At 38.7% G+C, this 23464-nt stretch overlaps 1 protein-coding gene across 1 annotated transcript in view; it reads left to right on the forward strand.

Moving 5' to 3' along the window:
- The window catches only part of LOC122801291 (extracellular calcium-sensing receptor-like), a 186830-nt gene that overhangs the window by 149805 nt on the left and 13561 nt on the right, over positions 1-23464 (forward strand). The window contains exon 6 of the mRNA XM_044070838.1: positions 19757-19880. Coding sequence (XP_043926773.1) covers positions 19757-19880 — 124 coding nt within the window. The remainder of the gene's footprint in view (positions 1-19756; positions 19881-23464) is intronic.

A 23464-nucleotide genomic window follows, 5' to 3' on the forward strand; every position in this document is an offset into this window, starting at 1 on the left:
ATAGATGAAGATTTAGATGTAGATGTAGATATAGATTTATAAGATATAGATATGTACATGTGTGTGTGTGTGTGTGTGTGTGTGTGTGTGTGTGTGTGTGTGTGTGTGTGTGTGTGTGTGTGTGGGCGTGTGTATCCAAGAAAACAAACTTCACCATAAAGCACTTTTAGATATAAAATATGTGTTTGGTGAGGGGTCTGGTTTTTCATTTTATGAGAGAGAGAATTTCATCTGTTTCATTGTGGGAAACAGCAGCCAAATTTTAGAATTTAGTACTGCATTTATGAGATGAAGCTGTAGTCCTGTAAGCTTGATTTATAGTCTTGGCATCTGATACTGGCTGCTTTATATGCACAAATCATACAGCTAAGAAAGAAAGAAAGAAAGAAAGAAAGAAAAAGAAAACAAGTGTCTCCTGCTGCTCAGAAAGCAGCATAGAAAAGGATGAGGCTCAATAGATCGCAGTGATAGTTAAGATTTGATAGCTTCTTTTACAAACAACACCACACCAGTTGCAGTTTCGTAGTGTCTGGAATGAGCTTGCAAAAACACTCATCAATGCACAGACCTAGTAGCAGAAAAACATAAAGATACACAAATGGAAAGCAAGTGAAAATGTATTGACCAAGTCTGCCAAATTTTTCCCAAACACTTCTGATGTATCCACTTTTATGTATTTATTTATTTATATGGCACATTCATTCATACATTTTTAATGTCCATTTTATCCTGTTTAGGAGTACTGCAGAGAGGACCTGAAGTCTATCCCAGCACTCACCTGGTGTCAGTCAAAGCAGTTCTTCATGGGATGCCAGTCGTTCACAGGATGCACACGCATGAGAATGCACACACACACACACACACACACACACACACACACACACACACACACACAGACACACACAGACACACACACACACACACACACACACACACACGCACACACGCACACACGCACACACGCACACGCACACACACACACACACATCTCTACGTATTTAAGACCCTCACCAATTCATCAATCTGCATGTCTTTGCGATGAGCCATGAAACCAGAAACTCCACAGGAAACTCACAGAGACATAGTAAGAACATACAAATTCCACACAAAACTTGCCATAGCCTAAAACTGCATAGGAAAACCTAGTTATCTAAACAAAACCAATAAAAAAATGGCCTGGACAAACTACTCCAGCTTGGTACTTACAATGTTTGCTGGCACTGTATCTACATAGGACATTGCCTGGGGCACATGTCTCTAAAGTGTTGCTTATTATGTCCAGTTACTGGTATGGTACATCGTATCACCAGCTTTATGAAATGATTCAGCTACGCTCGATAATGGGAGATAATGCTAGTTCATTACTTCTCACTGCCCTGGGGTTTCTGTGAAGAAAAGATTGCCTCAATCTTAATTCCTTCTCCTTGTTCTGGAGCTTTCCCTTGCTCGCCTAATGTCTTCCTTGATGAAATAATGAGATTTCTTTGTTATTTAAAGTGACCTTCATTCCCTTAATCAGTAAGTATGAAAGTTACGACATTTGTTATGTTGCTTTTCTAACCTCTGATGTTAAATGCTTCCAGTATTATCTTTATTTGTCACTTGCTTTAGAAACTTATAAATAAAGCAATGAATGCCTGAGTCCTGGTTTAGGTTTAGCTACAGGCATTTGTTTGTAACATTTAAAAGACTGCCATAGTGTAGGCACCCACTGTCTTCAGGCTAGCCAGGTTTAATTTCCAAAGCAGTAATTGTCTTGAGTGTCAGCCCTCATCCTTAAATGAATATTGATAATATCCCTTCCATCTCAGCCACTCAAGCAGAAGATAAAATAACAAAGGGTCAAAAGGAAAGTTATTTCCACATCACCCAAGGTGTATGCAAGCAGATTAGTGCTTCTGTAATATCAAGGTACATAAAGCAAACTTTCTTTAGTTAAATATTCTACCCTCTACCCTGATTATTTTGTCTTTAGCTACAATAATTCCAACATAAACTGCTGTTTAATTCCTGCTGTTTGAGTATTAATTCCTGATGTTCTACATATTCTTATGTGCCATAGGGATCTATATATTGCATGCTCTAGCTGTTGAATTTAAATGTTTAGCCTGTGCTGTTCTCAAACTAATCTCTAACAATCTAAGCACATAAAATCAGTTGGTGCTTTTCAACATGCTGTTTGCAAAAATACCTGTATGACTTAACTAAACAAAGAATGCATTATGTGGTCTTTTTCACCATCTGCTGGCCATTGCTACAAGCAACACTTACTGAATTTGTAAAACACATTGCAATTCACTTGCCATAACTTTGCATCTTTACCTGAACGTTTGTGTCAATTGGAAACACTGCAAATGTTTCCAAATACTTGGCAATCCACGTAATGGCAGTAGTATTGTTTCAATTGTTTAAAGTGGTGATATAAATGAAAATAAAGGAATCATTTCTAAATGTGTGAAAGGTTGAATAGGAAATCAGTCCACTGTGATCACTGTTCTACTCCAGTAAACAAATTAAAATGAAATAAATACAGAGCAAAACAACTGCCTTTTGGGGCTATTCACCATGCATGTCTACTAACTGAGTCAGTGATTCTACACTGTAGTACAGGGTGAGATCCTGGAAATGGTTTAACTGGAAGACCAAGTATAGCCCACCCCATTTACACATATCTGTTATGATAACACATTAATGTATAATGGCAGACATCTACACAGTCTTTTTCTGTACTATTCTCAGAGTATTCAGTGTTATTCAGCAGGTTAGTAGAACGTAGGTCTGAAATGTAATTTTACTGCTACTATTATACAATTTATATGCATATATATTCTTATCCATGTTTTCCTATATGCTGCTTTCTTTTATGCTGTAATTCTCCAAGGAGTTTATAGCCTGGTCATTTTCTTATATTGTGGGATCTAGAACACATGACTGTTAAATGGAGATTTTAGTCTTATTACTCAAATCTATCCTCTTTGCTACTCATATTATTTGACTTTGAGTTCAATTTAAGGAGACATGCTCCTGAACATTTGTCATTCTACCAGATCAGTGGGATATAGTTGTGAATGATTTAGCTAGTTCAGAACTCAAAGAAAGGTATATTATTACTTATAACCAGCTCTGGATATTTATACATATCTGTATATATCTATATGTATATCTTCAGTTATAACTGTATCTGTCTGCTTGAAATGACAAAATGCTGTACTGGTAATTTTTTTTTAAATCAAATTGCCTACTCTTATACATGTGTAGAGAACTGGAGATGCCACAGTAACACCCCCCCCCCCAGACTGCAGGATCCATATTAGCATTAATTTCCTAGTTTCACTAACAGTGAAGTGATATTGTTTGCTGACTGGCTATGTACTGGCAAAGTATATATATGTAGTACAGATATGCTATTTGTATGTATTTTGAGTTCAACATGGTAAAGTTTCAACATTTCACAATTCAGAATAAAGCAAGGAATATTACCACTCATAAGTTTTATATATATATACACACATATATATATATATATATATATATATATATATATATATATATATATATATATATATATATATATATATATATATATATATATATTTGGTTCATTCATTTGTGTAAAGCAAATAAGCAGCTTTAAGAAGTAAATGAAAGACATTGTGTACTTGGGCAAGTTCCTATTGGTCGAGAAGGATAAGTGGTGGGGCAGGGAGTATGAGTGCAGGTGTTTATGTTTTATGGTTAGGGCAAGGGTTAGGTAAGGACATAGATTTACGGTGTGCATGAGAATGGCTGTTTTTAGATTACGGTAAGAGTTAGTTAAGGTGATGGACTCAATGTGTGAGGGAGTATGAGTGTCAGGGGTTATATGTCGTGTGTCTGTGTGGATTTGCATGGTTAGTGGCCACGCTCTCTTTTATAGTGACAGTGTTACAGAAATGGCTTTTTTAAGGTAAGTTGCATTTTAGGGTTACTGGCAGGGACAGAGTTAGTGTTAGGATTAGCACACATTGCTTACAATGTGTGCTAATCCTTACCCTGTATCTGTCCCTTACCCTAATGTGCAACTTACCTTACAATATGCACTTTCTAGAACACTATCAGTATTCACACACATTTGAGCTGATTATGTATTAGGGTTATACACTGAAAAAGGACATTTCTTTTCTGTTTCAATGTACTGTGTGTTGCTCTGGTGTGCTGTTGCTATGGCGAATGGTCACTGTGTTTTGGCCTATAATTTTTGTTATGATCATTCATTATATATTCACCAGAGGCAAGGCCTGCACATGAAGTCAGGAAATAAGGTGACTGACATCTGTGTGGTTGGGCTTCTAGGCTGTTAAGACACCTGTCATGCAGCTTGCACTGATCCTCATCCCTGTATTTTTCTCTCATAAATACCTTATTTGTTATTCAATACTCCGACAACCAAGTGTCCACCCACTGTCAGTATGTGTCCATCCACTGTTGCTCTCACTTTTTGTGCCAATATCATCTGTGACAACCCCTCTCTGGGCCAGTAAGCAAGGAGCCTGAGTCCTCACCACTGACACTGGAGAGGGACATTCACTTGAAATACAAATGGATACACTCAGTATTTTCAGATGCAGACCTTTCTGCATCAAGCACAATTTCCCTTAAGAGCACACAGGCAACACATTCAGCCCTGCATATAGAGTTCTCTATATCTGTCTCTCCTCAGGTCCCTAGTAAGGCTTCCCATTGGTAAAGCTGCAGGGTTAGGTCCTCAGCCGAGTGTCCAAACCAAGTCCTCCAGCACCCCCTTTGTGAAACCAGTGTTTGGTGTCCCCGCTCCAAGCTGACACACATACACTGTGAGATTTGATTTTTCACATACACACACACACACACTCACACACACACACACACACACACACACACACACACCTGGGAAAGGCTGGCACAGAGTTACATGCTGTGTCCCCTTCTGCCAAAAGTATAAGGTAGTTATCACTGTCACCAGACACTCCACAATTAGCTACTCTAAGGGTCTTAACAAATATTGTCCAATTATACTGTGTAATATTAATACTAATATGAATGTCAGTAATTGACCAAGACAGCTAGGCCTTCAGGAGTGGCCCACACAGTGTCTCCAAATAAATATAAGCACTCTCAAAGGTTAAATACTTTCTAAAAGGACCAGCCACAATAAAAGATTTAAATATATTTAATAATAAATAATAAAACAGCATGAAGCTATGGAATATATATTTACAATAAACCAGAATTCAAATCACAGGAAATATTGAAAATAACATTAATGGACAGACTGAGGCAAATAAAGAAAAACAATATATAACCTAAGTTTCACTATATTTTCCTGATTTAATCTAGTAGCATTACTATTCCCGACTTACTTAATAGAGCAAGACAGATGATGTGGTGAATGTTCTTGCTGTCAGGCCCAAGGCAGATTACAGAATACTGAGCACTGATCAATCTCTCATATAAAATATCATCTCTAGGCTGATTACCAGATGACATCACATCTGGTCATTTGTCTCTAGTTCCCAAACTTCCCCCATTGAAGCTGAGACAGGAATTTAGCAGAGACTTGCTACAATACACATCTAAATGTTTATGTCAGTGCCCTCAAGCCATGAAAAAATTATAGTACTTCCCCTCTTCTTTACAGAGACTATTAAACAATGGCTTCTTCCAGACCTGCTGCCTTCAATCCTATTCATCATTGTGGGATGCCATTTTAATGGTTTAACAGCTCATTTACATTTCCCTTATTTTTCTGAAAGTAAGCTAGCTGGTTAACCTCTGCTCTTCCAGCATCCTTGGCTACAGTATATACATTTAATCAGTTACTACCTGCATGTATATTTCCTTTTTGTCCAGCAAGATCCACTGTTGACACATCTTTCAGCACTAGTAACTTTACAAATGCATTCTGATCTTCAAATGCCATACAGGTCTAATAGATTTGTAACAGAAGCATTTGTGCAAATCAATTTCATATTCAAATGCCATACAGTTCTAATACATTTGTAACACAAGCACCTTGTATAGATCAGTTTTATATATTTACAGAACTTCGGCTGGCTATGCTGGAACTAGCCCATGTCATCAGAACATCCATCTCTGTCTTTGACTGCATTTTATGTTTGTTTGCATACCCCTACAACCTTCCCTTCTTTTTCTTTTCCTCTCTCAACTTTTCCTCATTGCCTTCCTAATCTAACCTCCTCATTTTGAATGAAAATTGAGGGCTTTTTCCACCAAAAGAGTGCCTTTCTTCCCTTCTGAAATTATCACTTAAGTTTAACTGTCTGTTTTTCCTCAGGTTGCTTTTCCCCTACATTCCTATCCTCCCATTCCCCCACATTAATATGATAAATTGAGTTGGTACTTTACTATGCTTGACTCCTTGATCTGTCTGCAGCTATGAGACTCTTTTTTACATGCTCTTAAATAGCTTCATTGCTTACTTAGGCATGTTTTCTGTGACACTGAACACTCCAGACACATGCACACTCAGGCATGCATTCTGTAATATGAACACTTTGGTTATATGCACTCGAGTATGCTTTTTGTGACATTGAACATGCCAGTCACATACATGCTCTGACATGTTTTCTGGACATTGAACACTTCAGTCTCCTGCATGTTCTTACATGCCTTCTTTGACAGGGAACACTCCAGTTGCATGCATGCTTGGGTGTGCTTTCTGTAACACTGGACTTTCCATTCGCATGCACTTTGATTATGTGTCCCCTGTACCAGACCTGATGAATGCCATTTATACCCATTCCATGGCTCCCCTAATTTTCTATGCCCACAGCTTCATTAATTACTGTTGCTATGTGAGTGTTGATTCTTATCAAGCCAGGTACAGGCCACTTTGAACTACTAGAACCTTGAAATTTTATTATACAAAGCAGCAAAGCATTTGTTTGTGAATACTATCTTATATTAATGGACTCCGAGAAAGACTACATAAAAGGAAGTTAACCACATTAGCTGTTATACAGTATGTATTTCTTAGTATGACTGTGATGTTATAGGAAATATGAAACATTTTGGAAGGAAATGATGCAATGACATCAAAAAAATCTTCCATCTTAACTTACATGATTTACCAGCTTTTTCATTGTTAGGAATGATATACACGTAATTCAGTACACTAACTATATTTGATAGAAAAAAAAAATTATATATATATATATATATATATATATATATATATATATATATATATATATATATATATACACACATATATATATATACAGTATATGTGTATTATCAATGGTTTACTATCAAAATGCTGAGGTTACTTTCCTCGACTATTTACATCCATGACCCAGAACAATGAAACAGCATCACGCTGATTGCTTAGAATGTTGATTCTTTCAGAGGAAAGAATTGACATTCGACCACTCACCATCAGAAAAAACATCCACTATGAGGTAGAAAATTTTTTACCATTTTGCAGGGAGGACAAGCCCCCCTGCACCCTCCACACCCCCTGCTACTTATATATTCTAACTCCAAGATCACACTACAGTGAGGAAAAGGGTAATTTTCCAGATCCCAATTGTAGTGTGATGCACTTCAAAATACCAACACTCCAAACTATGAACACAGTCTCCGTATTGGCATTTCAAAGTTGACAGAAATTGTGTTTGCAGTTTTGCCTCTCTGCCACTCTGTGTTCATCCTTCGCACTGTCAAGGTAAGCCACCTCGACTATTTTGATTCTAAACCATTATCAATATATGTCAAAATCATCAGTGTGTGTGAGAATACTGGCAATCTACGCTAGCATTTCACAGGATCATAGGAATATAGGAAGTTACTAGGCTATTGGCCCTGAGGCCCTTCCAAGCCTAGTCAAGAATTTAGCCCATGTTCTGTCAATTCAGCACCCGATGGCCCTGTCCAACAAGGACACAGTTGGAATCCCAGGGGTGTATTTTCTGTTTCCCATCCAGCTATCCAGGTTGCACTTTTTGAAGTACACTGCTTGACGTGGAGAGGGAGTCTCTTCCACAGAAGGGAGAGTCTCTGGGACACAAAGCTGTAATGCCAACAAGTCCTATTGATGTCACAGACCAGGTTGAGGTCATGCATGCAGGTTACGTGTGTGGAGCTTGACTTTCGGATGTGCAGTATTCTCATCAAGGCGGGTATTGAGATTGTTTTGTATGGCAGACAGAGGTCACGTCTGAAGAGTCTGTATAAGAATGACTAGAGGGACAGGGCCTTTAGCCTTTCTGTGTAGGGTAGATGTTTGAGGCCCTGGATTCCCCTGGTGAGGAACCTCTGCGGTTTCTCCAACTGCTGCATGTGCTTTGTGAGGTACATGCCGAAAGAGGCATTGCGCTCAATAATGTGTCTTATAAGGGAATAATACAAGGATGTTATGACCTCCTTGTTCCTGAATGAGATACCCCTTACTAATGAGGTAGGCAATGTAGAAAGCTTTCCATACAACTGAGGCAATATGGTGGTCAAATGTCAGTTTGCTATCAATCTGGGTGCCCAAGTCCCTCACGACTGATTGTGTGCTTAGGACCTTGCTATTAATGTGATAATTTGTGAGGATGTCACACTCCCCAAAGGGGATGATGATGCATTTTTTTGGCATTTAGTTTGAGGCCATGTTTCTGGCACCAATCATTTGTTTGGGTGAGACTCTCTTGGAGGATATCCACATCACTAGGGAAATTGATGACAGTGCCCAGCTTACAGTCATCTGCAAACTCAGTCAGCCATAGTCCACTGGTTTTGGCCTACACCTCAGAAAAGTATATCCCAAACAACAGAGGCCCCAAGACTGATCCCTGGGATACACCGCTCATTATGGGGCTACTGCTTGAGGTGGATTCCCTTATATTGATTAGGTGGGTTCTATGAGTGAATCAGTTTGTTACCCATCTGGTAATATACAGATTGATGCCAAGTTGATAGAGTTTATCTATTATACCTGAGTGAGGAATTCTATCGAAGGCTTTGGCCAGATCAAGGTAGGCAGTGTGCACTGTCTTCCCCTCATCCATGGCTTTGGTGACTGCCTCAAAGATGTCGACCAGATTTAACAGGCATTACCTCCCCTTGATGAAACCAAACTGTATGGGATCAAGTGTTTGGAGGTTGCCAATGCCCTTGTTAATGAGGTCCATAACAATCCACTCCATGGCCTTGCAGATCAGGCTAGTTAGGCTGGTGGGTCTATAATTTCCTGGATCGGTGGATGCTCCACCTATGTGCAAAGGGATGACAGTGGCTGTCCTCCACTCGGCAGGGATGAAATCAGTACTCATTCTTTGGTTGAATAGGGTGCTTAATGGTGCTACATGTTCATGCCTGAGTTCATGAAGGATGCAGCCTGGGATGTTATCGGGTCCCATGGAGGCTGCATTTTTTGCCTTTGAGAAGGCAGTGATGATTTGCTCCTTGGAGATAAGGGGAGGGGGGGGGGGCAAGTGCTGGGGAAGTCCTGATTTATTCTGCGAGTAGATTGGCTATATCTATGGCATTTGTGAATGTGGTGCCCTTGACCACCAGTTCTGAGCAGATCTGAGTGCTTCCTTTGAGATTGTGGCCATATGTGAAGAAGGCTTATGATTGTCTTTAGTAGATGTGGCCAGTTTGTACTTGACGTTTGCTAGCTGTTTACCTTCTACGAATGTTTATGGTAGTATGCTGCTTACCAGACTTATATATTAGCAGTTGCAGATCTTTGTGTCTGTGTAGAAAACTGAGTCACTGTTATTTTCAGATAAGTGTAAGATTTAAATTGTGTGTGTATGTGTGTGTGTGTGTGTGTGTGTGTGTGTGTGTGTGTGTGTGTGTGTGTGTCTGTCTCTCCTAATATACATTCTTATATACTTTATATATGAGTGCAAGTCAAAAGGTAAAATGACATTTGGTAGAAAGATTTTTGCAGGTGTAAAAAAAAGAGTGAATGCATAAATGAGTGAATGCTTATTTGAGTGAATCCCATGATTGTATTTAGTTTTATATAGTGTAGATAAGCAAGAGTCTGCAGGAAAATTAATGTTTGAATGAAAAACTGGTGGTTGTGAAGATGTGTAAGACTTTGTTATAGCAGTTGTTGAAGTATTTGTGCATGTTAGGGTTAGAGTAAAAGTTAGGTAATGGGATAGAGTCAGTGTTGTGGGTGTTTTACATTGTTTGCATTCTGTATTGTTTTGTCTTATGTAGTGGTACTTTCAGGTAAAGGGGGGTTAGTAATGAAATGTGTATCATTAGGGGTAGGGGCAGTGGTAGGGTTAGGGTTATGGTTAGGGCTATCACACATGATTAAGGTGGGAAGGGGGGCTATGACATCTTACTCGTGTGCTAATCCTAATCATGACCCTAATCCTACCCCTGCTAACCTTACACATTATGTAGCTAAAAACAATTTCCCTAACAGTAACAGTACCAAGATGACATTTGATCTCCATTTTCTAGCTATGGTTTACTGATACAGGACTTTTTTTTAGTTAGAGAGAGGTATTCAATGTTATGTGACTCACTCTAATGAGTCATCCAGTGTTTTGTGATTTTTTTTCTGTTTTGCTCCACCATTTATGATTCTCTCTCTTTTGAGTTTTCTACCTTTCATGATACATTCATATATCACCATCTCTATCTGTATATATATATATATATATATATATATATATATCTATATATATATATATATATATATATATATATATATATATATATATATATATATCTACATATATAAATATATATATATATATATATATATATATATATATATATATATATATATATATATATATAGATAGATAGATAGATCTCCTTCATTTGATCTCCTGGAATATCGAACCTCTGATCAGAAATGAATGCTAGTACTGTATTTGCCATCAAGCCCTTATGTGTGGTACCTAGAGTTGCTGGGTGCTAAACTGAAGAATTGCACTGATCTCTACACAAGTTAGCTATGGCTCTGTTTCAAACCCTAACCCTAAGCTCCCTTCTCTGTCCATAAATCTAAAGGCTGAATTTGTCCCTAATCTTAAACTCCTAATCACTTTCCAACCTTAATTTTCCTGATTGCTCTCTAAACCTTAATTCCTGTGATAACTCCCTATCCCTAAATTCCCCAGTTGATTTTTATATCTAAATTCAACACTTGGTTCCTAACCTTAAAATATCTCTGCTTCCCTAAAAACCTAAAATCTTTTCTTGCTCCCTAACCCTAAATAGAACTCTCTCTTTAAATGTATCAAGTAAACTCCAATCCCCTCCAACTGCCTCCAAATGGATGATGCACTTGCCTTGCTCAAAATCGGCTACATGTTCAAGCAGTGACTTCAACTGATTTAAACACACAGTCAAATTCAAGCATGAGTAAAAGCCCATGAAAGTTGTAAGACGCTTGAGTTCCTGTCTACAAGACCAGGATTTGTGAGTAGCTGAGACACAAGCATTGTATTATAACCATGAACATGCAAATTGATTTATATCTATCTATGAAGTTGTAATAAGATTCATCACAATATCAAATGCAAGACATTTGATGCTGTATAGTGAACATTCACACTACTGAACAATCACTGAACATATTAATGATTGTAAAAAGAAAGCAGTTTCATTTTGTGATCTTTGCACAAAACCCCCTTGATTTTACTAACATGAAATTTGTCTGATTAGTGGTAGTCTTACAGAAAGGGAATTTTTAAGGTAAGGTGTAGGGGATAGGGTTAAGTGCAGAGGCAGAGTTAGGGTTCGTAATAAACCATACCATAAAGAAAATATTTCCATAACACTATCACTAAACAAGACAGGCTCTTCCACACACGCACACACACACACACACACACACACACACACACACACACACACACACACTTGCCTTGCCCCAACAGGCACACACACACACACACACACACACACACACACACACACACACACACACACACACACACACACTCACTCACTCACACACAGACACATACACCTAATAGAAAGCCCACTAAGCTCTGATAACAAAGCATACAAAGAACCACACAATTGTTTGATAAACCTGTCAATCGAATAATGAGTCTACAATTCATACTGTCATGCAAGTGAATTTGCAAAGGAATGAATGCAACACAGATAGACACACATATCTATATCTATCTATCTATCTATCTATCTATCTATCTATCTATCTATCTATCTATCTATCTATCTATCTATCTATCTGTCTGTCTATCTATCTGTCTATCTATCTATCTATCTATCTATCTATCTATCTATCTATCTATCTATCTATCAATCTATCTCTCTATCTATATAATTTTATTATTTATTTAACATTTGTTGACCAAGAAACTCTGACTAGGACAGAGCCTATTTTCAGTGGAGGCCCAGGCAGAAATGCTCCCACATGTCTTTGGAATGTGGGAGGAAACCGGAGTACCCTGAGGACCACACAAATGCAGGGATGACATGCAGACTCCATAAAGAAGGCACTCTAGCCGAGAATTGAACCACAGAACCTCTTGCAGTGAAGTGAAAATGTTAACTGCTGCACCACTGCGCTGCTATACATATATATATATATATATATATATATATATATATATATATATATATATATATATATATATAAATCAAACTTTATATTTGTATGCCTTATAGAACTTCATTCATGGCTGATTACCACTTATTTTCTAGCATTTTTCTCTACATATTTATATATGATTATATGTGAGTGATTAACTGCTAAAAACAGTGACCAACAAGCAATAGAACAGAAAGCAATGAATACACATAAGTCTGACATAGAATAAAGACAAATACTCAGAATAACATCTTCTGGTAAATGATAACCTTTTAACAAAAAAAAAAAAAATAACAATAAAATACCAAGACAAGCACTAATACCTATTTTTTTTTGTAGAGCAAGCCACAGTGCATCCCCCATACCCATAATATGTATATATAACAACTCCAAAAACACACACAGTGGGGAAAGGCATATTCATACTCCCAGCTGTAAGATGATTGTGTACAAATTCTACAAAGAACAGATCGTAGATCTAAACAGAACCACAATGTACCTCTCAACCTCATTGTTCAAGTGTCAAGCACAAATGTATAATACAGAATTCACAATCCATTCTGTCTGTCATAGACTATAATGTAAACAATGCAGAGTTGTTCTTCCATCATTCACTGTCAACCAGCTGCGAAGTCACTTTCATAACTGAAAAATCAAGTCCAACCTCATTTGAAAATGATCACTTCAATTATTAACACCTCACCCAAACACAAATACTAAACATATGTATAAGTGTGAGTGTGTGTGTGTGTGTGTGTGTGTGTGTGTGTGTGTGTGTGTGTGTGTGTGTGTGTGTGTGAGTGTGTGTGTGAGTGTGTGTGTGTGTGTGTGTGTGTGTGTGTGTGTGTGTGTGTGTGTGTGTGTGTGCGTGTGTGTGTGTGTGTGTGTGTGTGTGTGTGTGTGTGTGTGTGTGTGTGTGTGTGTGTGTAGATAGAAAAATGGACAGATTTAAATGCCTTAAAGTACCATTCATGGCTAACTGCCAAATATTTTAATATGTTTTAATATTTGATATCTTAATATTTTCTAACATTTTGTTTATTCACTTACCAAATTAGGTACCACATTCTGTATGTAGTGAAAGCTGTATTCCTGGCTATCGAAAATCCCCTCAAAGAGGTCAGGTTTTTTCCTTCCTCCCCACCCCCTAAAAAACCCTTGGTGAAAACCTTTTTTGGGGGAAAAAATTTTTTTATTAAAAGGCAATTGTTTCCCCAAAAATTTTTCCCCCCCCCCTTTCCCATTTTTTTTTTTAACATTTTTTGGGGACAATTCCCCCCTCCTTTTTTTCCCCCAACCAAACCCCCCCCCACAAAACACAAATACATGAGATGCAACTATACGGCCAAACTGGAGGCTGAGCTCTCTCAACATAGGACTGGCAAGACCAGACAGGAGGAGAAGGCAACCACACACAATACATACCCAGTCACACATGGTACCATCACAACTTCAAATCATACACATACTCACACAAAGACATACTTGGAGGCTCTGGTCAAAAATTTACCAAAACAGCAGAGGCCACCAAAGCAGACACCCAAACAACTACCACCTCACGACCCAACACATGCAACACATAGACCACACAGTCAGAGTGTCAAACAGTCACAGCCCTTAAGGCCAAACAAAATGCCAGACACACTTGTCATTGGTGATTCCATAGTCAGACACACTGACGTCCGCTCACCAGACTGAGTAAGGAGAAGGTCACAGTAAGCTGCCTGTCGGGCGCTAGAATCCGCCACATAACGCAAGCACTCAGGTCTCTCAACAGTGCAGGTACAGTACTCAGTCATTGTCCACGCTGGTGTCAACGACCTGAGACGTACCTCCTTGGACTACATAAAAGGGACGCCGAGGAGCTCTCTGATTATGTAGCCCAGGCAGGTATGACCCTGACCTTGAGCAGTATCTTACCTTCACCTAGAATGATGCCACAATACAGTGATAAGATGATCAGCTTTAATAATTGGCTTAAATTCTGGTGTCATTCAAAAGGGATCCAATGTCTGTCTGCCTGGGATGACATGCTGGACAAGCCACGCTGCTGCAAGGGACGGCTTGCACCTGTCACCCTGGGCTTCGGATATTGGCAAAGGCTCTTGCCACCCCCATAGTGCCTTTTTAGGCAAGGCTCAAATTCTAAACCTACCACCCTAGAACACCAAAAGGAAAAAACTAAGGGTAATGCTGCTCAATGCCAGAAGTCTCAATCTCAAGATGCACGCACTTTCGAGGCCCTTCTCAATATGGAGAACATCGATGTCTGTGCTGTGACAGAAACCTGGTTCAAGGCTCCTGAGAGCACCCCAGCACTAACAGGTTTCACCTCATATCATCGTTCCGCCCCAAAATCCGGACAACACCAAGAAAGGAGGGGTGTCCATATTCATAAAGGACACCCACACCTCAAGGTTGGTGGCAACGCACGATGCATCGGAGACCATCCAGGTGCAATTAACCATAGGCAAGACTGCTCTGCAAATTGTAGCATGTTACAGGCCACCTCACAAACTCAGGAGCCTCACATGGCCTTCCTGAAAACACTAGAGGGGATAAATGTATCACCAAACACCATCATACTAGGTGACTTCAATTACCCTAATATAGACTGGGAACACTACTCAAGCCCGAACACTCTAACCCAAAGATTCCTGGAGTTCATAAACTCAAATGCCATGGAACAACTAGTCACCATCCCCACAAGAGGTGAAAACATACTTGATCTCATCATCACGAACATGGGATCAAAATGTTCAACACCGGAAGTATACCCCTCACTGGTGAGATCAGATCATAAACTAATCTCGCTGGAGGTCCTCATCCCGCCCCACCTGAAACAAAAAGACCACAGTGAAAAACTTCTCAAAAGCCGATTTCACACTTCTAAAACTAGTGTGGTGTCGTTTAAAGGCCCTGAGCCAGTGGTAAACATTACTCAAACCGCTGAATCACTTACAAATGCCTTCTACCAGCACCTACAGGACTACATGGATCAGGCAATCCCAAACAAAACTAAAACTCTCTGTACCAAAGGCAAGCGTCCAGTCTGGTGGACCCCAGCCATAAACAAGCTCTACAACAAAGGAGGAAGTTACTACAAGATAGAGCAAAATCCTTGAAAGGTAAGACACCTTTGATCATTATAAGTAAAAAACTAAGAGCTCTCATAAAATCATCCAAGGCAAATTTTGAGAGAAAAATCGCCAAGGACTCTAAAGACAATCATAAGGCCTTCTTTAGCTATGTTAGAAACCCAGGAGGAAACTCCCAGATATGCTCAGAATTAGTTCAAAATGATATGAAAATTACTGAACCTACACACATTGCTAACATACTGGCTGACAGGTTCAGTGCAAACTTCTGCCCCGCCCCAAAAGCAGAAATATCTATTCCAGAGGATTGTAGCCCCCCAAACATCTCCAACGCCCAGGTGAGAACTGCCCTCACTAAGGCAAAAAACACAGCATCCATGGGACCTGATGGTGTCCCCGGCTGTGTGCTTCATGAACTCAACGAGGAATTAAACCCACAGTTAGGACAGCTGTTTAATCTTAGCCTAACCTCAGGATACGTGCCAAGGAGTGGCGCGGCGACTGTGGTCCCACTTCATAAGGGCGGTGCCTCCACAGACCCTGGAAATTACCGCCCCATTAGCTTGACAAGCCTTATCTGCAAAGCCATGGAGAGGATCATAATGGAACTCATAAATAAAGACATAGGGAACTTGCAGACTTTGGATCCAACCCAGTTTGGCTTTGTCAAAGGCAGATCCTGCCTCTTAAACTTGGTTGACTTTTTCGAGACAGTCACCAAGGCCATTGATGAGGAAAGGCAGTCCATACAGCCTACCTCGACCTGGCAAAGGCCTTCGACACAATACCCACTCAGGTATCATCGAAAAACTCATCAGCTTGAATGTAAACCCATACATCACAAGATGGGTTGCAAACTGGCTAGCGACAGAACCCACAGGGTCAGAGTTGCTGGAGCCATGTCAGACTCAAAGCCTGTCACAAGTGGTGTCCCACAGGGCTCAGTCCTGGGTCCACTCTTGTTCGCATCTACTTTTCTGAAGTACAAGCAAACACAGGAGGGTTATGGCTGACAAAGTTTGCAGATGACTGCAAACTGGGCCATAGTCGAAAACACATCTGACACAGATATCCTCCAGAAGGGCCTAACAGAAATGTATAACTGGTGTCAGAGCCATGGCCTGAAGTTAAACGCGTAAAAATGCATAGTCATACCCTTCGGGAAAAACAAGGTTACCCCTAGCTACCATATAGGTGACAATCCACTGAGCACAGAAAAAGTCATCAGGATCTGGGGACCCAAGTTGACAGTAGTCTTTCGTTTGACACTCATGTTGCTAAAGTAGTTAGGAAAACCTTCTATATCGCCCACCTGATCATGAAGGGATTCACATCTAGATCAAGGGAGGTCATCGTCCCCTGTACTCATCACTCATTAGACCTATGATTGAGTACAATGCCCGTTCGAATGTATCTGACCAGACACCTGATGCAGCTTGAAAGGCCCCAAAAGTTCCTCACCAAAAGGATAAAGGGTCTCAAAAATATGTCTTATGCTGCCCGACTGAAGAACTCCAGCTTTATTCAGTCTCATACCGCTTGCTCAGAGGTGACCTGTGCCTGACATATAAGGCCATGTCAAACCCAGATTTGATGAATATGCTTCACCTCAAAATCTAGATCCCTCAGAACCACAAGGGCGGGAGACTTAAACCTTGACACGGTTATAAATAGAACGTGCTGGAGGGACAGATTCATCACCCAGAGACTCCCTATGCTGTGGAACAAAATCCCGGTACATGTGAGGCAGAGCACCTCGCTGGCCTTGTTCAAGAGGAATCTTGACCAATGGATGGGAGATCGCAGATATACCCCAGGGATTACTTCAGTGTCACTGCTTGACAGAGGCACAGAAAAATGATAGGCATAGTTTTTATTCAAACTAAAGGGGTGGCGAAAGCCACATAACTATGGGCTAGGCTTATAAATGCCCTTGGGCAGATAGCCTAGTATGAACCTATGAACCTATGAACCTATAAGTAAACTCCAATCCCCTCCAACTGCTTCCAAATGGATGATACACTTGCCTTGCTCAAAATCGGCTACATGTTCAAGCAGTGACTTCACCTGATTTAAACACACAGTCAAATTCAAGCATGAGTAAAAGCCCATGAAAGTTGTAAGACGCTTGAGTTCCTGTCTACAAGACTAGGATTTGTGAGTAGCTGAGACACAAGCATTGTATTATAACCATGAACATGCAAATTGATTTATATCTATCTATGAAGTTGTAATAAGATTCATCACAATATCAAATGCAAGACATTTGATGCTGTATAGTGAACATTCACACTACTGAACAATCACAACACTGAACATATTAATGATTGTAAAAAGAAAGCAGTTTCATTTTGTGATCTTTGCACAAAACCCGCTTGATTTTACTAACATGAAATTTGTCTGATTAGTGGTAGTCTTACATAAAGGGAATTTTTAAGGTAAGGTGTAGGGATAGGGTTATGTGCAGAGGCAGAGTTAGGGTTCGTAATAAACCATACCATAAAGAAAATATTTCCATAACACTATCACTAAACAAGACAGGCTCTCACACACACACACACACACACACACACACACACACACACACACACACACACACACACACACACACACACACACACACACATACACCTAATAGAAAGCCCACTAAGCTCTGATAACAAAGCATACAAACAACCACACAATTGTTTGATAAACCTGTCAATCGAATGATGTGTCTACAATTCATACTGTCATGCAAGTGAATTTGCAAAGGAATGAATGCAACACAGATAGACACGTATATCTATATCTATCTATCATCTATCTATCTATCTATCTATCTATCTATCTATCTATCTATCTATCTATCTATCTATCTATCTATCTATCTATCTATCTATCTATCTATCTATCCCTCTATCTATATAATTTTATTATTTATTTAACATTTGTTGACCAAGAAACTCTGACTAGGACAGAGCCTATTTTCAGTGGAGGCCCAGGCAGAAATGCTCCCACATGTCTTTGGAATGTGGGAGGAAACCGGAGTACCCTGAGGACCACACAAATGCAGGGAGGACATGCAGACTCCACACAGAAGGCACCCTAGCCGAGAATTGAACCACAGAACCTCTTGCTGTGAAGTGAAAATGTTAACTGCTGCACCACTGCGCTGCTATACACACACACACACACATATATATATATATATATAAATAAAGCTTTATATCGTATGCCTTATAAAACTTCATTCATGGCTGATTATTACTTATTTTCTAGCATTTTTCTCTACATATTTATGTATGATTATATGTGAGTGATTAACTGCTAAAAACAGTGACCAACAAGCAATAGAACAGAAAACAATGAATACACATAAGTCTGACATAGAATAAAGACAAATACTCAGAATAACATCTTCTGGTAAATGATAACCTTTTAACAAAAAAAAAAAATAACAATAAAATACCAAGACAAGCACTAATGCCTATTTTTTTTTTTTTGTAGAGCAAGCCACAGTGCATCCCCCATACCCATAATATGTATATTTAATAACTCCAAAAACACACATAGTGGGGAAAGGCATATTCATACTCCCAGCTGTAAGATGATTGTGTACAAATTCTACAAAGAACAGATCATAGATCTAAACAAAACCACAATGTACCTCTCAACCTCATTGTTCAAGTGTCAAGCACAAATGTATAATACAGAATTCACAATCCATTCTGTCTGTCATAGACTATAATGTAAACAATGCAGAGTTGTTCTTCCATCATTCACTGTCAACCAGCTGCAAAGTCACTTTCATAACTGAAAAATCAAGTCCAACCTCATTTGAAAATGATCACTTCAATTACTAACACCTCACCCAAACACAAATACTAAACATATGTATGTGTGAGTGTGTGTCCGCGCGTGTGTGTGTGTGTGTGTGTGTGTGTGTGTGTGTGTGTGTGTGTGTGTGTGTGTGTGTGTGTAGATAGAAAAATGGACAGATTTAAAATGCCTTAAAGTACCATTCATGGCTAACTGCCAAATATTTTAATATGTTTTAATATTTGATATCTTAATATTTTCTAACATTTTGTTTATTCACTTACCAAATTAGGTACCACATTCTGTATGTAGTAAGAGCTGTTCTCCTGGCTATCGAAAATCCCCTCAAAGAGGTCAGCCAGTATGCTGTTTTGACTGCATTCTGTGCTCAGAAGGAGAAATTACTAATCAAACTGGTGAGTGAAGTTATCTACATTTGAGAAACTAAAGAAAAGTTGCATACAAAAGCAAAGCATTGACCCAATTAGATTAGTAAATAAAACTTCCTTCTAAATCATGCATTTCCTAGTTTACTGTGTAATATATTATATAAGATCACTTGTTAAACATTATACCATAAGAATTACTGTACTGGACAACATACAGTTAGCAAATCCTTAAACTGCCAATTACAATTGAATGAGCTCTATGTCAGTGAAAATGTACAGGTGATGCAGCTTTGCAGTTGTTACATTTTGACTGGAGCATGTGAATAGCAGACCTACCAACATGAAAGTACAGGACTTTATGGTCAATGCACATTTCAATCATTTGGTCAGAAATACATCTGACTTACTGTGCATCAGTCAGCCCATATGGACCCAGAGCTGTGCAAATAGCATCAGCATTAACCCCCTTGTTCCCATTTTGTACATGAGGACAGGCTGTCACTTCAGCAGTATCCATCACCTAGAGCCAGTGTTCACACCATCAGGTGGCTATGATTGTGTGTGTGTGTGTGTGTGTGTGTGTGTGTGTGTGTGTGTGTGTGTGTGTGTGTGTGTGTGTGTGTGTGTGTGTGTGTGTGTGTGTGTGTTGTGGGGTCTGAGTGGAGAGTTAATAGAAACAATTATAATAGAGAAATACTAGAACAAAAATAGCTATTGTACATGATGTTCTTCATATTGATCACTGATGTAGTCTTTTAATCAGCTCAGCTTGTGCTGCTTGACATTTTGGGCACATAGAATGTACCCTGAAGCTTTGTAACTTGGGTATTTGTTATATCCTTGGCAGGATATAACCCGTATTCCTAAGGCTGCTGCAGCAATGATCACTCTAACATCTACTGTTATAACACATTCGACTTATACAACTGTACCTTATTTATAAAAGTTGACATAACTATTATATCTCTAACAAAAGACTACTTCCTATATTAAATCTATACATGTTATGCTTTTGCAGAATGGCAGATGTTTAAGTTGAAGCTGAACAGATAGAAGTTACATATTATATACTCACATAGTAAATAGCCACTGAACATGTACAAAAATATTGTGTTTTCTAATTAAATGGCATACATTTATGGATGCACGTAATTAGGATTCTGTTACTCCTGGGGGAAAAATTCAAACATTTGCTTAACATAAAAAAAATAAAGAAAAAAAGAAACAAAAGAAAATGACCTAAAGAGGTTTAGATTAGCTCGATTAAACTTATATGAAGTACCTCATCTAAAGCTTCATATGCATATTGCCAACTTACTTCTTAGATTCTTCACTCAAGAATTTTTACAAAGTTCACCAAAAAGTAGTAGAACAACCAGTTTTATAACAACATGTATTTTCTGAACAACAAGAGTATGAGACTATATCTGGCATTATTGACTAATGGCAGTCTTCAGTGATTTACCAGATAATCAGACAATGTTTACAATAGGCAGGCCAAAATTAGGATGTAAATTCATAAACTTTTGACAAAATGAAGGGCATTTGAGAGTATATGCTATAGCTCTCACTTTGCCTTTTGTTCTTATTCTTAAATCCTATTTTAAATACTACCAATGTGTGAAATCAATGGAGACTTGTCCATATTATGTGACTCTTTTAAAGCATATAAAGGCACCCTATCTGTGATATGCTCTACATAGTAACATTTCAGTTGCTGGCCTTGGTTCTGATTAATCATACCATCAACTAGAATTCGCATGGAACATTTATAATGATATTATCTAACTCTGCTTAAAAACTGTTTATCGGAACCTCAAGAAAATATAAAAGTTTCATTTTTGTATTACATAATATGAAAAAAGAAAAAAACATGCAGAGATGTCATGGTATCTCCCAATGTAAACACTGCTAGGAAATATTTTCCCTCCTTTAGTAGTATACTGCAGTTATGTTTCTGATTTGCAAACCATTTCCAAATATTATGTTTATAAAACAGCTTCTGAACTAGACAGATCATTGCATATTTGTTTATGAACAAATTCTCACATCTTTGACAATCTTGTAGTGCATGGAACATGATGATTACATTCCAAAATCTAGAAAAAGACAAATCAGTTAGGTGCTTCTATAGCTCGAGACTCAATACTGGCAAATGTTAAGCACCCAGTACTTATGTTGTTAAGATCAGGTATGGCACTAGGCAGTTAATTCTGTCAGGACTGCTCATCAAACAACCGTGTCAGAATAAAAAAAAAAAAAACAGATTTGTTTCTGCCTGCCTTCTTTGCCAGTAATGTATCCCTGACTTTGTGTAACATATGAGAGTATGTTTTTACCTTACTCACACCACTTTCTAAGTGCTTTATGGCTTTGAAAGCCAGCAGACCACAAAAAGCTTGGTTTTTTTTTGTAACTAGTAGTGCAAGGTGTAGATAAAGCTCCATGCATGACAAAGAATTAATGGTTTGGTCTCAAGCTTCATTCGTAAGGTGAATTTCTTGACATCTATGTCTCAATCACATAACAACCAGGTTATGATCAGTAACTCACTCAAAATCCTCTGTGTTGCAGCAGGTTTGTTAAAGATGTCATATTTTTGTTCATAGAATCAGAAACTAGCCATTGAAAATGCATTTTTATTTATGGGTAGTTTAGAAAGCATATTTAGAAATCTATTTGGCCCTCTGGGTACATGAAAGTTGATATATCAGAATACGATTTGGTGATTTGACTTGTTTAGGGTAATTTAAAGTCCGTTAAGTTCTGTTTCTTGGTGATATGAAATCCGTCTGAGTTGATTGGGGCCTTGTAAAATATTAACAATTCCCCACAGTTTCCAGGAGCTCTGAATGCATGATAGGCAAGTAAACCCAGTAAGGAGTGAATGCTATCTTTATAGTGAAAATGAATCCCCGTTACTTCACAGATATGGGTTTGTTCAAGTTGCAGAAGAGACTCAAGATCTTGCAATTTATTGTTAAGCCTTCTCTTATTTAGCATAGAAACGTTGATAGTTCCCTGGTTGAACTTAAATTAACTGTATAACTTTATCTTATGTTAGAATGTGCAGAAGGTGGACTTTGCCTGTAAGAGGCAATAAGGGAACCACATGTTGTTGATCTATTATGCAGAAATCATGGAACAAATCATACAGGTCAACCATTTGTGAAGCATGTCAGGCCATTAATCATCTTGTCCCAAGTTGATAAATGCAGAATCATCCTAGAAAGACACCAGCAACGTATTCAGTTGTAAAGACAATTATATTATCTTTATTTATGGGTATCATTCTCCGTGAGGGCAAGAATTTGCTGAGGACTAGAGTCTTACCAGCATTTTGCCCACACACAGAAAGCTCCAACATGTCTCACTGCATGTCTTTATGTGTTGAGAACCTCAGGTAATTCACACTTACTTGAGCCATAATAGATTGTAGTGAGTTTGTTTCTGGAATTATAGGGCTCAGATGTCACAGATCCTGCCACCAAAAGACACTTTTCTATCACCCTGTCTTTGTCTAGCCTAGAGAGTGCGAAGTTATGTTCTTGATGATGATGATGTCACTAATTCCTAGGACAGTTCTATATGGGCACATAGACACAGTGGCA

This window comes from Protopterus annectens, chromosome 4.part1, assembly GCF_019279795.1.
Source record: "Protopterus annectens isolate FY-2018-M chromosome 4.part1, PAN1.0, whole genome shotgun sequence".
In the NCBI taxonomy this organism is placed as follows: domain Eukaryota; kingdom Metazoa; phylum Chordata; order Ceratodontiformes; family Protopteridae; genus Protopterus; species Protopterus annectens.